Genomic DNA, 16,088 nt, shown 5'->3' with positions numbered 1-16,088 from the left:
TTTTCCTACATATATTCACTTTCATTTAAAATATATCTGTGGGGGGGCCAGCACTGTGGCACAGCGGGTTAAAGCCCTGGCCTGAAGTACCAACATCCCGTATGGGCACCGGTTCGAGTTCTGGCTGCTCCACTTCTGATCCAGCTCTCTGCTGTGGCCTGGGAAAGCAGTAGAAGATGGCCCAAGTCCTTGGGCCCCTGCACCCGCGTGGGAGACCCGGAAGAAGCTCTTGGCTCCTGACTCCCAATGGGCTCAGCTCCGGCCCTTGCAGCCATTTGGAGAGTGAACCCGCGGATGGAAGACCTCTCTCTCTCTGTGTCTCTACTTCTCTCTGTAGCTCTGTCTTCCAAATAAATAAAGATAAAACTTAAAAAAAAAAAATCCATGGTATCAGCTATGAAAAACATCACGTATTATCCACTAAATGAAAAAAAATTATTGATACTCTCATCTGCTGTGTTGGTTCACTCCTCTGATGTAACAGACAGTTATGGCTGGCTGGAACCAAAACCAGCAGCCGGGAATGCAATGTGTGTTTCCCACATGAGTGGCAGGAACCCAATGACTTGAGCCATCACTGCTGCAGCCCAGGGTCTGCAAGGCAGGAAGCTGGAGCCAGGAGCTGGGGCAGGAACTGAACACAGGCACTCTGACACGGATGTAGGCATCTTAACCACTGGGCTAACTGTCAGGGGCAACCCACAGAACTTTTAAAAATGGAAATGTTCAATAAACTAGGAAAGCACATGTAGACTATTCTGTAAAGGCAGAAATTAATTTTCACAGTACATGATCACTCTTCTGTTTGGAGCTTGTGTGCTCTGTTTCACTCTGTAGCTTTGGCAAGCAGTAAAGACAGCACGTTAATTATGTAGGTGAAGCCTTGAACACTGGGACCTCCAGCAAGTAAACTGAGAGTCTGCAAGAAAAACAATCAAGGCCACGGACCACACGGTGGAATTTCAATGTGCTGTGGGCTCTGACCACTCCCAGCAGTTCCCCCCAGTGAAGGAATCACACAGAGGCCTCCACGCCGCTCTCTGGCCTGACCACCCCCTACCCCTGGATTACGGCACTCAGCACTGTTCTCAGTGACCCTGCCTGTACCTGGGAGGTGAGGGGCAGACCCTGGGAATGCAACAGGGTCCAGAACCAGTTCGTTCTTCTTGCTTTGTATCCCCCTTCCAACCCTAAGCTCACCTCCAGTGTGCTTTCCAGCTTCCTTCCCATCCAAAATAACAGCTGAAGGCTGGACATGTCCCCCTGACCACCCACGCCCGCCGTTCCACTTCAGTGCAGCTGAACCCCTGTCCTTCCCAACCTCTACTATCAGCTCCTACCACTCACTCAGCTTCCTTTCTTCCCAACTTCAGTCAAAGTGAGCAAGGATACTTCTCACCATTCTTGACCTTGTTAGCACTGATCTCTGATTGGCTTCTCCCTTCTTTTCCCTATAACTCTTGTGGACCTTAAAATCTATGGCATGACCCATCCTGCCCTGATGAACGGCCCCAGAGCTGGTCACACCTGAGACCATCCAACATGAACACCTCTACTCTCTGCGGGCTTACCTGCTACCTGGACAAAGACTGTGGCTACCGTACCCAAGTGCTGTCTCCAGGGCGCCTTGCCCAGTGCTGACACTTGGCAAGCAATCGACAGGTGCGTGTCAAATAAACGAACCTGGAACTCTAGTGTCTTCCCTCTTGCACCTCTTTCTGGGTAACAGTTTGCAAGTGTCAGTTCCCCAGAAGTACTCCTGAGTGACAGAACGCGGAATAAACAAAGAACATGCGCACCGAGGACGCGGACGTCGTACTGGAGGGAAGCTTCTCCAGCCTCATTGACGGCCACACACGTGTACCTCCCGGCGTCATCCACTTTGGCCCTGGGAATCTGCAGCACGCGCCCTCCTGCAAACAGACCACAGGACCTTTACTTCTCCCCACCTGAGAGCGAGCACGGCCAGCCCCTGAGAGACGACCGCCACACGTTTCCCCGCAGCGCTCCTACTTCATCCGTGTTTAGTTTTAACCACCCAGAACACCTGTAATAAGCACTGAGCTATTTTACAAAAGTGACCCGATACTGCCTTTGACTCCATCTCGGGAGAAACGGGCCGCCAGACACCCCTCAGGCAGGGCCGCCGCCCCCTGCTCCTCGCACCACATTCTATGTGGAACACGCTACTGTGCAGTGACCGCTGGTTTTAGCTCTGAACATTTGTGGTGTGGTTTACACTATTCCCTGAAAGTACTCAGGGGGGAAAGAAATATCCAGGGAAGGTAAATATGATCTTCAAAGAACAACTCCATATATTCTTAGACTTTCCAAGTCAGTTCCATCTCAAACTGAGAAAAGCTACAATTGTATAAAAACTTTTGCCCATGCACACCAATTATTTACATTTTACTGCACTTACTTTCTCTCTCTCTGTCATGTGTATATAATCTTTGTCTGAATCATTTGAGAAGGAGTTGGAGACATAGCACCCTTTTAGTCTACATTCTCACAAATCTGTATTTCCTAAGAACCAGGATAATCCTGTATATAACCACAGCACATGGATTAAAAGCAGGGCATTTACAATTGATACAAAACTACTACTGAATCCAGGGGCCATGTTCAAAAGTTTCATTCTTGTTGCAACAATGTCTTTTTACTGCTATTTTTCTCCAAACCCAGATCCAACTTAGGATCACATGTTCCACTCAGTTGCCATGTCTACTTGGTCTTCTTTCTTTTATTTTTGATTTGTTTTTCAAGATATTCTTTAATTGAGGGCTAATTTGCAGAACATTTATTTAACATGCTGACCTTAAGCATACAAGTGGATGAATTCTGATAAGCCCTGAGTATTTCAATGCTTGTTAAATAGGAGCCCAGAAAATACTGTTATCCTGCAATGATTTAAACACCTCTATCAATAAGCCATGCCGTAACAAAATACTTGAAGCTAGTGATCTCTGCTATTTACTTATAAATGTATTTAATAAACCAAAGTAGTAACTACTTGCAAATATGTATTAGAATGAACATTAATATTGCAAGGCCACTGACAGTCTCATGGCACTGACAGAGAAATGGAGGCACAAGGATGCAAAAGGACCCTGCAAGGCGGGTCGAAGGATCCTGTCCGTCTGAGGGGTTTACTAAGGTGCTCTACCGACACATTCCCATGTCTGAGGGGTTTACCGAGGCGCTCTACCGACACATTCCCATGGCGTCTGAGGGGTTTACCGAGGCGCTCTGGCCTACCGACACATTCCCATGGCGTCTGAGGGGTTTACCGAGGCGCTCTGGCCTACCGACACATTCCCACGGCGTCTGAGGGGTTTGCTGAGGTGCTCTGGCCTACCGACACATTCCCATGGCGTCTGAGGGGTTTACTGAGACGCTCTGGCCTACCGACACATTCCCATGGCGTCTGAGGGGTTTGCCGAGGTGCTCTGGCCTACCGACACATTCCCATGGCGTCTGAGGGGTTTACCAAGGCGCTCTGGCTTACTGACACATTCCCATGGCGTCTGAGGGGTTTGCCGAGGCTCTCTACTGACACATTCCCATGGCGTCTGAGGGGTTTACTAAGGCGCTCTACCGACACATTCCTGCCTTCACTCGTCAGACGCACACGAGGACCAGTGCACTGGGCAGCCTCGTGTCTGTCAATCAACACTGCCAGAGAGCCACCCCCTTCCCTGCTCCATTCACTGAGAACACACACCTGCAGATTCAGGGCTTCACTCGTTCGTGGCAACCTTTACCTGGTAAAATCATCACTTTATCGCTGGAGGTCAGAGGATGGCCATCTTTGTACCAGGTCAGCGTGGGAGGTGGAGCAGCATTGGTCTCGCAGGAAAGGGAAACGGGGTTGTTGAGGATCACGTCCTTGGCTTTGCCGCTCCGGCCTGTATCCAGCATGTTTCCTATTTCCCAGAGTTGCTGGAAACTTGGAGGAACTATGAAGGAAAAGCAAGGAGTTATGGTCGGGTGTGAATGCCAACACCGATCTGTTAAAGTTCTTGACTGCACTTTGACCAGAGATATTTCCAGCTGTATAAATTAGACAACGTGAAAACATTTCCAAGTACTTACACAGCAGCCAGCTCTGACCTGGAGCGGGTTCCCGTGTGGAGGAATCAGAAATGTGGGACTGAGAATGCTACGGTCACGCCTCGCCTCCCTGCGGGAAGTCTTTGGCACTTCGATAACAAAGTGGCCACTTTCCAGGGGAAGCCTGGCTGGGGTCTGATCACAGAAACCACAGAAGAACTCGCTCAGCTGAGAGCTTCCCCATGCTAAGTCTCACTGAGGAGGCTGAAGAAGTTTATAATCTAGGCTAACACCTCCCTTAACAGAAAGTACAGGACATTCTCATACCTTTTAACACAAATACAAACTGTATATAACGCATTTTGCCTGTACATCATAAACACTATAAAGTATATAACACCTGATCTAAAATTTCTACTGTTTCCAACTTTTGAAAAAAATCAAAGACGTGTAAAAGTTTTTGTATTAAGATGCTCAGTGTAGCATTATTTTATGAGTAGCGAAAACTTGGGAGACAATCCAGACATTCAACAATAGGAATATGGTTAGGTAAGTATTTGAATACTCAACTAATGAAACTGGCATAGTTGTTAAAAATGAGGTTGAGCCAGCGCTGCAGCTCACTAGGCTAATCCTCTGCCTGCGGCGCCGGCACCCCGGGTTCTAGTTCTAGTCCTAGTCGGGGCGCCGGATTCTGTTTCGGTTGCTCCTCTTCCAGTCCAGCTCTCTGCTGTGGCCCCGGAGGGCAGTGGAGGATGGCCCAAGTGCTTGGGCCCTGTACCTGCATGGGAGACTGGGAGGAAGTACCCGGCTCCTGGCTTTGGATTGGTCCAGCGCCGGCCGTAGCGGTCATTAGGGGAGTGAACCAACGGAAGGAAGACCTTTCTCTGTCTCTCCCTCGCTGTCTATTACTCTGTCTTTTTCTCACTGTCTAACTCTGCTTGGCAAAAAAAAAAAAAAAAAAAAAGTAAGCAACTGGAACCTTAAAATGTTTGGTTAACTTGCCTAAGTCACAGAACTCGTAAGAACCATAAACATCATTTAATCCAAGGGTGAGGGCTTTGAATTCTGTACTTTACCACCTTGCTGCCTTCCATGTAAACATTATTTAGAAAATTTCATGATATGATGTTAGGGGAATACTAAGGTAACAGAGAGGTCTGTATTGTGTATTCCAAATTTTTTAAATGAAGGATACATTTAAATTCATAAGAAGGAGGCACACAAAAATAAAAAAGTAATCCTGGAAGTAACCCTGAACAAAGGGATTATTTTCATCTTATTTCTCAAGCCCAGATCTTCAATAATTAATTTACAATGTTGTCAAGAGGGGAAAAAACCTCACTACCAAAAATAAACCAAGTCAATCGCTCTTGTATTACTTTGACAGATCATATAAATTAAATGACACACAGTAAGTATGTATTACCTTGTATATTCACATCAAAATCCAGCTCATCTTCACCGGCGATGTTAGCTGCTACACAGGTGTAGCGCCCTGTGTCTGATATTTGAGCCTCCTTTATTTGAAGTGTTTGTCCATTAGCGGCAATAGTAATATGATCATCTGGCGTAAGGGGCTGCGATTCAATTACAACAATGTTAACATCAAGTACTCCAATAAAGCCTGAAGAGACAATGAGTTGACAGTGTTTATGATTCTTTGTTAAATGAAAATAAAATATTATGCAAAAGATTCCAGACGACAAATTATTTGGATGACACTGCTTGTTTCTGAGTAATCAAATTTCAAATTTTTACTTATTGAAAACTGTAGCTGAAACAGTTAATGATTAGGCTAGGTATTTGCTGGGACGCATTTATACAGTTTATACTTTTTTTTTTAAATTAAAAATACGTTCTTGGGTAACATATTCATTTATCCATGCTAGGAAAAAACGTTTTCAGTTTATATCATACTGTATTTAGAAAGCTTACCCTCTACCATAATTTAGTAGAAAATGCTAGAATTTCTTTAAGAAAATTCAGGGCATTAATATAATCTGATTCAGTCTACAGTTACTACTACTTATTAAAAAGATCATTACTTCATAAATGCAAAATTTTAACTTACATTTTTTTCTTTTTAAAGATTTATTTATTTATTTGAAAGGCAGAGTTAGAGAGAGGCAGAAGGAGAGAGAGACACAGAGAGAGGGAGAGAGTCTTCCATCTGATGGTTCATTCCCCAGATGGCCGCAATGGCTGGAGCTGTGTGGATCCAAAGCCAGGAGCCAGGAGCCTCCTCCGGATCTCCCACAAGGGTGCAGGGGCCCAAGGACCTGAGCCATTTTCTACTGCTTTCCCGACTATAGCAGAGAGCTGGCTGGAAATGGAGCAGCTGGGGCTTGAACTGGCGCCCACATGGGATGCCGGCACTGCATGTGGCAGCTTTACCCTCTATGCCACAGTGCTGGTCCCCTTTCATATTGCTTTAATTAATTTATTTTAGGAGGCAGAGAGAGAGACAGAGGGAGAGTGTTCCCACCCTCTGGTTCACTTCCTAAATGTTACAAGGGCCAGTGCTGGGCTACTGCTGACTCTGAGTCAGGAATTCAGTGCAGGTCTCCCAAAGGGAGGCGGAAATCCAACCACCTGAGGCATCCGCAGTGCTTCCGCAGGTCTGTCTGCATTAGCAGGAAGCTGGAATCTGGCACTGGAGCTGCCATCAAATCAGCTACTCTGGAATGTGGATGTCTGAACTGCTAGGTCAAATGCTGACTCCTGCATTATGCTTTACTGAAATTACCACACTGAATGGGAAACTAACTTAAAGGTATTCACAGTATGTTTTACTGATAACGTTACCTTCACTTACAATGCTTTGATTTCCCCCATTCCATGAAGATTGCAGCTCTTGTTTATGTCGTTATTTCTAAAGACACCTTTCTCACAACACCTGGTGAGTTTGATGCCGCCCAGACATCCAGTCCTGTGTCTTCTTGGCTCCTGGATCTTCTCACTCAATTTTAAGGTTCCCACCCACCCTGTCTCAACCGCTGCAGTAGGAGTCAGACCTCTTCATTACTGGTAACTGCACCTCTTCGTGATCTCAGATTCCCATTCTCGTCCTCTGAACACCACCTCCTACCCTTCTAACTCATTTTCTCTAGCACGCAACTCAGCACCTCTCCGACCTCATGGAAGACCACAATCTATACCCCGCAATCTTCTCACTGCCCTTATGCTCCCCGACTTCTACTCTCTCCTTACTCAGAGAAGGTTTAACTCGAGTCACTCCATATGTAAGCCCTCCTCTTCCTTGATTTTACTCCCATAGAAAAATTCTGACCCAGGGGCTGGAGTTGTAGTGTGATGGTCTGGACTGCCACTTGCACGGACATCCCACATGGGTGACGGTTCAAGTCCCGGCTGCTCCACTTCCGATCCAGCTTCCTGCTAATGTGCCTGGGAAAGCAGCAGCAGATGTTCCGAATTCTTGGGCCCTTGCACCCCCGAGGGAGAGCTGCATGAAGCCCCTGGCTTGGCCTGGCCTCGTCCTGGCCGTTGTAGCCATTTCGGGAGTGAACCAGAGAATGGAAGATCCCCGCTTATCTCTCCCTCTCTCTCTCTGTAACTGTTTTCTAAGTCAAGCAATCTATCTATCTAAATGCTGACCCTGATAAACACCAGTCTGCACATTCTGAGCCTCCTCTGATCTACTCGAGGACCGTCCTCCGGCTGCATCCTCTCCCACCTGCATCCTCATCAATCTCTCCCGCTGCGGCCCACCTCCACATTTTCTATTGCCACTTATAGTCAAATGATTTAAAAATATATTGTGCATTTGCTGTCTCCAATTTCTTTCCCTTCATCTTTTCATGAATCTTGTCTGCTTGACCAAAAAGACTCTGTCAGGGTTACCAGTGACACCCGTGCTGCTAATCCGAGTGCCTTCTGAGTTCTCATCTGGTCTGCAGCGTTTGTTCTACAGATTTTCACGTATCTTGTCGAGATACACCTTCCCTGCGCGTCAGCCTCTCCATGCATGAGTGGCCTGGAGCTTATCCTTTCACCTCTTTTTCCATCCAGTGTCACTATCCAAATGGTCTCCTGCAAAGTCTTGGTCTTGGGGCTGGTGCTGGGAAAGCTACTGCCTAATCGCTGACATTCCATATGGGCGCCGGTTCAAGACCCGGCTTTTCCACTTACAATCCAGCTCCCTGCTGTGGCCTGGAAAAGCAGCAGAAGATGGCTCAAGTGCTGGGGCCCTTCACCCACATCAGGGACCCAGATGAAGCTCCTGGTTCCTGGCTTCAGATTGGCCCAGCTCTGGCTATTGCAGCCATTTGGGGGAGTGAACCAGAGGATGGAAGATCTCTCTCTCTGCCTCGCCCTCTCTGTAACTCTTTCAAATAAATAAATAAATATTAAAAAAAATCTTAACCTCTTCTCTTTCCTTTGCTCTCTACACCCTGCTACCACCTTGGTCCAAGCAACCACCATGCCTCTTCTGGACCCCTACAATAACGTAATAGCTGGACTCTTTCTTCCCCAAGTATAGCAGCCTTTGAACACGTTAAGTCACATAATATCGCACCCTATCAAACTCCCAGTTGGCTTCCCATCAGTACAGGGTCACCTGCTCCACAGTCAGTGTAACCTGGACCCCGGCCACTCTTCCGCCCGCATCTTCTGCGTTCCCCGTGTCCGCTGCACCTGCTCAGTTGGGATACTGTCCCCTCTGATACCTTGTGTTTGCTTCCTTCACTTTTTGGGGGTTCTCACTTAAGTACATCAAACCTTACCGAAGATGTTTTCCTTGTCTTAATAAGAGACCACACTCCACACAATTGGAATCCTAGTCTCTGTGTTTTCTCTGTGTCACCTACATTTTTTTTTAAAGATTTATTTATTAATTTGAAAGGCAGATCTCCAGAGAGGCAGAGAGAGGTCTTCCATCTGCTGATTCACTCCACAAATGGCTGCAATGGCCAGAGCTGTGCCCATCCACAGCCAGGAGCTGGGAGTTTCTTCCAGGTCTCCCACATGGGTGCTGGGGCCCAAGGACTTGGGCCATCTTCCACTGCTTTCTCAGGCCATAGCAGAGAGCTGGATCGGAAGTGGAACAACCAGGACTCAAACCGGCACCCATATGAGAGATGCCGGCACTGCAGTCAGCAGTTTTACTCACTACGCCACAGTGCCAGCCCCTGTGACACCTACATTTAACTGACATTCTATGTTCTACTCGTTGGTTTGTTTATGGCTTTTTTCATCTCTCTAAACTTAGTAGGGGCAGAGCATTTTGTTTCTGTCATAGCTGTATCCCTTGTACATAAAATAATGTCTGGCAAACAGCAGATGCTCAATAAATAACTTGAGATGCAATGAATCATGATTAAAATTTTATCACTTAAAAATACAATAATTGGGGCTGGCACTGTGGCATAGCGGGTAAAGCCGCCGCCTGCCATGCCAGCATCCCATATGGGCACTGGCTTGAGTCCTGGCTGCTCCACTTCCCATTCAGCTCTCTTCTATGGCCTGGGAAAGCAGTAGAAGATGGCCCTGTGCTTGGGCCCCTGCACCCGCGTGGAGACCCGAAGGAAGCTCCTGGCTCCTGGCTTCGGATTGGCGCAGCTTTGGACATTGCAGCCAAATGGGGAGTTAACCAGCGGATGGAGAACCTTTCCCTCTCTCTCTGCCTCTCTGTAACTCTGCCTTTCAAATAAATAAATAAATCTTTAAAAAAAAATACAATAATTAAAATTTTCTATGGTTTATATTCTAGGGAACCAATCCCAACCCCCAAAGTGTTAGCAGTATAAAGCATTGTAATTTATCAACTTTGGAGTCTAAATTTGAAGGTCTAATTTAAATATTCATAATGAAATTAAAAAAACACAAAATTATTTCATTTCTAGTGCAATTCTAGTTTCTAAGAAGGTTTTGTATCTGTATTTCTCTATGTGTGCAAATGTATAGTAACTACAAGGAATAGAAAGGCTTCAAAGAAAACTAAAAGTGTAAAAATAACATGATTTTAAAGGAGAAAGATTATTTGTTTCCAAGCAAAGTCATATAGAATGGATGTTGTACCAAGCAGTCTGCTTGTAGTTAGAAAAGCAACCATAAACAGAACACGCTGGGAGTTCTATACTTTTTCTTTTACAATGGCTTCCAGATGAAACTGGCTTATTTTACGAGTGATTTTTTTCAAGCTGCCAGCATTGCAAAAATCCATCTGTGCTCTGAACAAAAAAGCTGCACCTCGAACTGGGACTGTGACCTGAACTTCTCCAGCGGGAATTTAACTGACCACTGAGTTGATTATGTGTAAAGCAGGACGAACGGCAGCCTGGCCATTTCACATCCGCGTCAAGTGCAGTGTTAACAACTAACAATCTATTCCAGTCTGAGAGCACCGCACGTATGTCTTTAACACCTGCACCTGCAGGGAAGAACGTAAGCTGGATGAGGCATAGCGTGCATGGTCTGAAGTCAGATCACAGACTTAAAGGTCAGCTTTTTAGCTGAAGCCTCTCACTGCCCCCACCCCCCATAACTGGATTTGGGCATTCGTCACCTTCTAACTCTGCTTCTGTGTCTTACGAGACCGTAACTGTCACTTTCTGTAAGAGTGGAAGGTGTCTGAACAAAGTTCAGGATAAACGTAGTGTCCGAGGTATGCTGATGACGCTGAATCGGCTATGTGCTTCTCACCTACGGCACTGACTGAGTTTGTCAAACCACAGGACAGAAACACTGTTCCCTAACGGAGGCGTGGGCAGGGGCCAGGTTTCCAGACAAGTGCACTCATTCCAGCAATGGGACAATTCCAGATTGCTCAGCATGCTTCCGGGTGGGCACAGTTTTAGACTCCGGGAGCATGGGATTGGCTAGTTCTAAGCTCACATTGGTTCTGAGTCACTTGTGTCTTTTTTAAATTCTCCATTTTAGTCTTTAAGAAATCATCAGCAAGTAAAAAAAACCGTGACTGGCCTGTCCATCCTTGTGCCAGCTGAGGGAGGCGGAAGGAACCGCATAGGCTTCGCACTCCAGGGTCAGCGTGTTGTTGACTTTGATCTTCACTTCCTTAGGGGAAACGCCTGGCCCCAGAAGGTCCCCTTTACTGATTATGGGTGGAACTGCACAAGGCAAAGACGGGAGAGTGAGCCCTCGGTTACGGTCAGCACACAGAATCCCCTGGAAAGCACACTGAAGCCACCCCGCAAGGAGATGCCTCCGCCAGCGCCTGGTGAAGCAGCAGTGTTGACGGAGTGTGAGGGAGACGCCTTCTGCCCCCACCCTCACCGTACAACGAGGCTAAGGTCCTTCACAGGGCAGGGCGCTCTGTCTGCACCAGATCCGCAGTCTAGCACAAGCCGTAATACCTGTTCCTTATTCATCATTAAGGTATCAAGTCGGAGAGCAAAGGAGCATCACGAAGACAACTCTTCCTTCACAAAACAAACTCCGGAAATGCGGATTCTACTAATGGCCGTATCAGCTCCGCCTTTTCTTAACAGGTCAAGGCACACGGGGAGAGCCCCCACCCTGAGGACCTCAGGCAGGGCACATGCACCCACAGTTCTGTCTGGGCGAGCATTTCAACTCGGTGCGGACAGCGATGCAGAAGGAAACCAGAGACACTGGGGGCAGGGGCCCTGCCTTGGTCTCAGCAAGGGGGCAGCGAGCAGAGTGGGCTCGTCACATCTGTAAGCAACTGAGGTCATGGGCACAATGCTCAACTCACTCCATCCTCAATGAAGCAAGCTGCAGACACGGCAGTCTTTACCAAGTCTGAATAACTAAGAACCGGGAACGAACAGGACTGAGAAAGAAGTGAGGGAGATGCGCAATGCGAGGTCTGGGCACTTACTGTAGACCTTCACCTCGTAGTGTTTTATCATCTCGCCAGCCTCATTAGTGGCGACGCAGGAGTACCTCCCAGCATCGTCCGCTCGCGCGTTCAGGATCTGCAGGGTCCGCCCTCCTGGAAAATCGTGGGACATCAGAGTCTTTGAAATCACAGAGAACCTGCACAAGTCACAGGCTGTCTGTTACTGCTGTTGCAACGCTGCTTCTGTCCTACGCCCGTTCTGAGGCAGACGCTTGAGGGAAGACAAACGACAGTGTGCGTCACTGCGTGGCAGCAGGGGCCGCCCTGGGGTCCCCAGCAGGCCTCTGCGGTGACGACCTCAGCCTTCTGGCCCTCCAGGCTTCCCGACAGCACTGTGCTAGGGGCCTGTGTCTCCTCCGCTCAGCAGCAGTTCCTGCCGCCACCATCTTCTCCCTCCCTCCCACACAGCAGTCTAGCTCTGCTGCAGCAGGCTTAGGGAGGGCACTGCCCCCTTCAGATCGTCAATGTCCTCAACTGACCGAAGTTCAGACTCTTTAATCCAGGCATCGCATAGGACTCCAACCTTCCCTTTCCTCCCTGACCATCCCCCCGCCCCCCACACACATACAAAACATACACACACCCACCACGCATCATTCATCCACATACCACACACATACCACACACACACCCTGCACACATACTACGCACGACACACATGCCACACGCCCTTCCCCACTCAGGGGCATGAGAAGTTCACGTGCACACAGCTGGCCATGCTCTCTCTGCACCTTTCCCACACTGGTCACCCTGATGGATGTGAAAGCCCTTCTGATTCATTTTTAATCAACTCAATTCTAGAAATTTCTTTAAGGTCCAGGCCACGTTCTGACAAAAGCAACAAAGCTGTTTCTGACCAGCTCAGCCCATGGTAGCCATTTCTTCTTTTGGATTCTTGTAAAACTTGTCACTACTCAATTTAGCCCGCCCCTGGACCATTTATAAACCATGACTTTCCACGGTTCATGCTGTGAAGTGGCTTTTCACAGATACTATCTTTGTTCCACATGAGACTGTGACTCAAATCCAGAGTTTCTACTTCTTAGTTATATTTCATTCATCTCGCCAGGTATGAAAGAGGGAACGCGGTAGGAGTTTGGTGCAGCAGTTAAATTCCAGCTGGGATGCCTGCAACTGAGGGGGGTTTCTGGCTCTGAGTGCTGACTTTGGTTCCGACTCCAACGTCTGGTCTGGCTAATGTGCACTTAGGGGCAGCACTTGACTCGAGTAGGCGGGTCTGGGTCACCCACACGGGAGACCTGGATTAAGTTCCTGGCTCACAGCTTCAGCCTCGCCCAGGTCCAGCCATCGTCTCCATTTGGGAAGTTAATGGGAGATCTACCTCTCAAAACTAATCAATAAAGGAATAAACAAACACAGGCAAATACAAGTTATCTTTCAACATCCAACAAGAAATGAATCTCTAGCCTTTTTGACATTCCATGTATTTTAGTCATTAATTGATTGCATGGTAGCATTTTTCACTTAATTATGCTGATCTTTCCAAATGTAATTTTAGTACTTTAGATTATTATATGCAAAAATTAGAAATTAAAATATCAGAATAACATAAAACAACAACATGAGTACCTTTCCCAAAAAAAAAAAAAAAAAACCAACCAAAATGATTCTGCTTTTCCACAGTTGTCAGTGACACAGACGAATCCGGGGCGTCTGGAATGAATGAATTACCTGGGAGAATGCGGATATTTCGGTTGGATTCCAAGGGGGCTCCATCCTTCGACCAGGTGATGGTAGCGGGGGGGTAGGAATAAGCTTCACAGACCAGAGACGTGGGGCTGTTCAGGATGACAGTGACATCCTCAGGGCTGCTGTCGCCGTCCACACCAGCAATTGTTGGAGACACTGAAGCAGGTTTACAATTCGATTGAAGACATGTTTTAGAAACTGTCCTAAATGTACATTTCTAAATTTCCACTGTATTTATTTGTGTAATTGTGTAACTCCATTTCTTAAGAACGTAACTGAGAAGTTGTTCTGATTCCACACTAAAGCAGTGAGAGTCCCCCAAATGCTCCCTGGGTAATGGGGGAGATGACACCTAAAGAAGGAATCCGAGGGCTGGCGTGTGGCGCAGTGGGTTAAGCCGCCTTCTGAGATGCCAGCATCCGTATGAGCGCCAGTTTGAGTCCCGGCTGCTCCTCTTTTTTATCTTTCTTCTTTCTTTTCTTTTCTTTTTTCTTTTTTTTTTTGACAGGCAGAGTGGACAGTGAGAGAGAGAGAGACAGAGAGAAAGGTCTTCCTTTTGCCGTTAGTTCACCCTCCAATGGCCACCGCGGCCGGCGCACCGCGCTGATCCGATAGCAGGAGCCAGGTACTTCTCCTGGTCTCCCATGGGGTGCAGGGCTCAAGCACCTGGGCCATCCTCCACTGCACTCCCTGGCCACAGCAGAGAGCTGGCCTGGAAGAGGGGCAACCGGGACAGAATCCGGCGCCCCGACCGGGACTAGAACCTGGTGTGCCGGCGCCGCAAGGTGGAGGATTAGCCTAGTGAGCCGCGGCGCTGGCCGAACCTGGCTGCTCCTCTTTCAATCCGGCTCCCTGCCACTGAGCCTGGGAAAGCAGCAGAGGATGGCCTACATACGTGGGCCCCTGCCACTCACGTAGGTGACCTGGATGAAACTCCTGGTTTCTGTCTGGCCCCTCCCTGGACCGCTGTGGTCGTTTGGGGAGTGAACCAACAAATGAACGATCTCTGTCTCTGTAACTCTGCCTTTCCAATAAATAAATAAAATTTTAAAAAAAGAGAAGGAATCCTAACACTCTGTAGTAAGGGCAGAGATGACAGGAATGCTGCAGTAAGTGTGGCAGTTCATCAGGTCCAGTCTGAGACATGGCGTCCGCAGGTCTGAAAGTGAGCCATGGATGCCTAGCAGTGGCCAGCAGGCGAAAGGGGGTCCTAGCAACGAGCGGGGGCATCCTGAGAGCGGAAGAGCTGTAAACAGGGAGGGTCAGGCCGGAGCACTCAGAGGATCGAGTCAAGTGGGGCAGCGTCGGACACAACAGGAGTGGGCCTTTAGCCTAGCGGTTAAGATGTCTGCATCCACACCCAGGCGCTTGGGTTGGATAGCCCACTCTGGCTCCTCACTCCAGCTCCCTGCTAATGGAGACCCTGGCAGGCAGGAGGCTCTGGTTAGGTCCCTGCATCCGTGTGGGAGACTGGGACTGCAATCCTGGTTCCTGGCTTTGGCCCCAGCTGTTGTGGGCATCTGGGAAGCTCTTTCTGTGTGTCCCTTACTCAAAAAAAAGGTAAATGAATAAAATTTAAAAAATACTGGATGCAAAGACAACAGAGACAGGTGTGTTTGTTTCCTGAGAGATGACAAGCCACTGACAGAAGGCACCAAGGGGAGGACCGACCATAGAGAGATGTCGGACGCTAACTGGCAGTGGGAGGACTGGGGAGGACTGGGGAGGACCAGAGTCAAAGATAAATTCCAGTTTTTTCTGCTTGGGAACAGAGCTAAGCTGCGGAGAAGCAATGTAAATAGAAAACAAAGAAAGGCTTTCTCACGTAGGAGGAAAAGACGGTTCAGTTCTGAGTATCTTGGATTTTAAGTGCCCCTGAGCATTTCAGGTTGAAATGTCCAACAGGGAGTTGCATGCAGGAGTCTGAAGCTTGAGAGAAGGACCGGGCTGCAGGTGCTGACTTAAACATCACCAGTGTACAGGAAGGAGAATGACCTCAGTGGGAATGCACTGTATCGCTGCACAGAGTACCTAGAGAACAAGAGCAGTGAAAGGAGAGAAGGCTGGGGGAGCCCGTGTGGAAGACAGGCCCAAGTAAGAGTCCCCGCGGGGAGAGGAAGGGACCACAAGGTGCTCTCGGCAGCCAGGCAACGGACGGCACCTGTCAGCAAGGCTGGGGCTGAGACACTTGCTGGACCCAGCGAGTCAGGTAAGTATCAGGAACGGTGTGGGCAGAGACCCCACCTACAGACAGGCGTGGTGACATCAGCAAGTGGCAGGGACAGGAAGCAGAGGTGAAGCAGCAGTGAGGCAGGCGGTGTGACACGTGGAAGGCGGGCAGGCAGACACAGGGTCAGGGCAGGAATGCAAACAGTGACTGGGAACAAGAACCGCAACTCAGCACCCTGGGAAAAGGAAGGCTTGAGGCCTTGAGTTGACGGCTGGGTAGCCTGAAAGCTGCAAACACACGTTTGAGCAG

General features: G+C 48.3%; 1 protein-coding gene across 2 annotated transcripts in view; it reads right to left on the bottom strand.

Annotated features, from left to right (window-relative positions):
* HMCN1 (hemicentin 1) overlaps nt 1-16,088 on the bottom strand; it is a 469,239-nt gene that overhangs the window by 112,484 nt on the left and 340,667 nt on the right. For both annotated transcript variants that reach the window (XM_051820384.3, XM_070055057.2), the window contains exons 50-55: nt 13,592-13,765; nt 11,879-11,992; nt 10,999-11,144; nt 5,483-5,633; nt 3,765-3,959; nt 1,800-1,913 (exon numbers count right to left, since the gene is read on the bottom strand). In XM_051820384.3, the coding sequence (XP_051676344.3) occupies nt 1,800-1,913; nt 3,765-3,959; nt 5,483-5,633; nt 10,999-11,144; nt 11,879-11,992; nt 13,592-13,765 (894 nt within the window). The remainder of the gene's footprint in view (nt 1-1,799; nt 1,914-3,764; nt 3,960-5,482; nt 5,634-10,998; nt 11,145-11,878; nt 11,993-13,591; nt 13,766-16,088) is intronic.

The sequence above is a fragment of the Oryctolagus cuniculus genome, chromosome 13 (genome assembly GCF_051225735.1).
Source record: "Oryctolagus cuniculus isolate XC-2025 breed Fujian yellow rabbit chromosome 13, ASM5122573v1, whole genome shotgun sequence".
Classification (NCBI taxonomy): domain Eukaryota; kingdom Metazoa; phylum Chordata; class Mammalia; order Lagomorpha; family Leporidae; genus Oryctolagus; species Oryctolagus cuniculus.
This window is presented reverse-complemented; position numbering and strand designations above follow the sequence as displayed.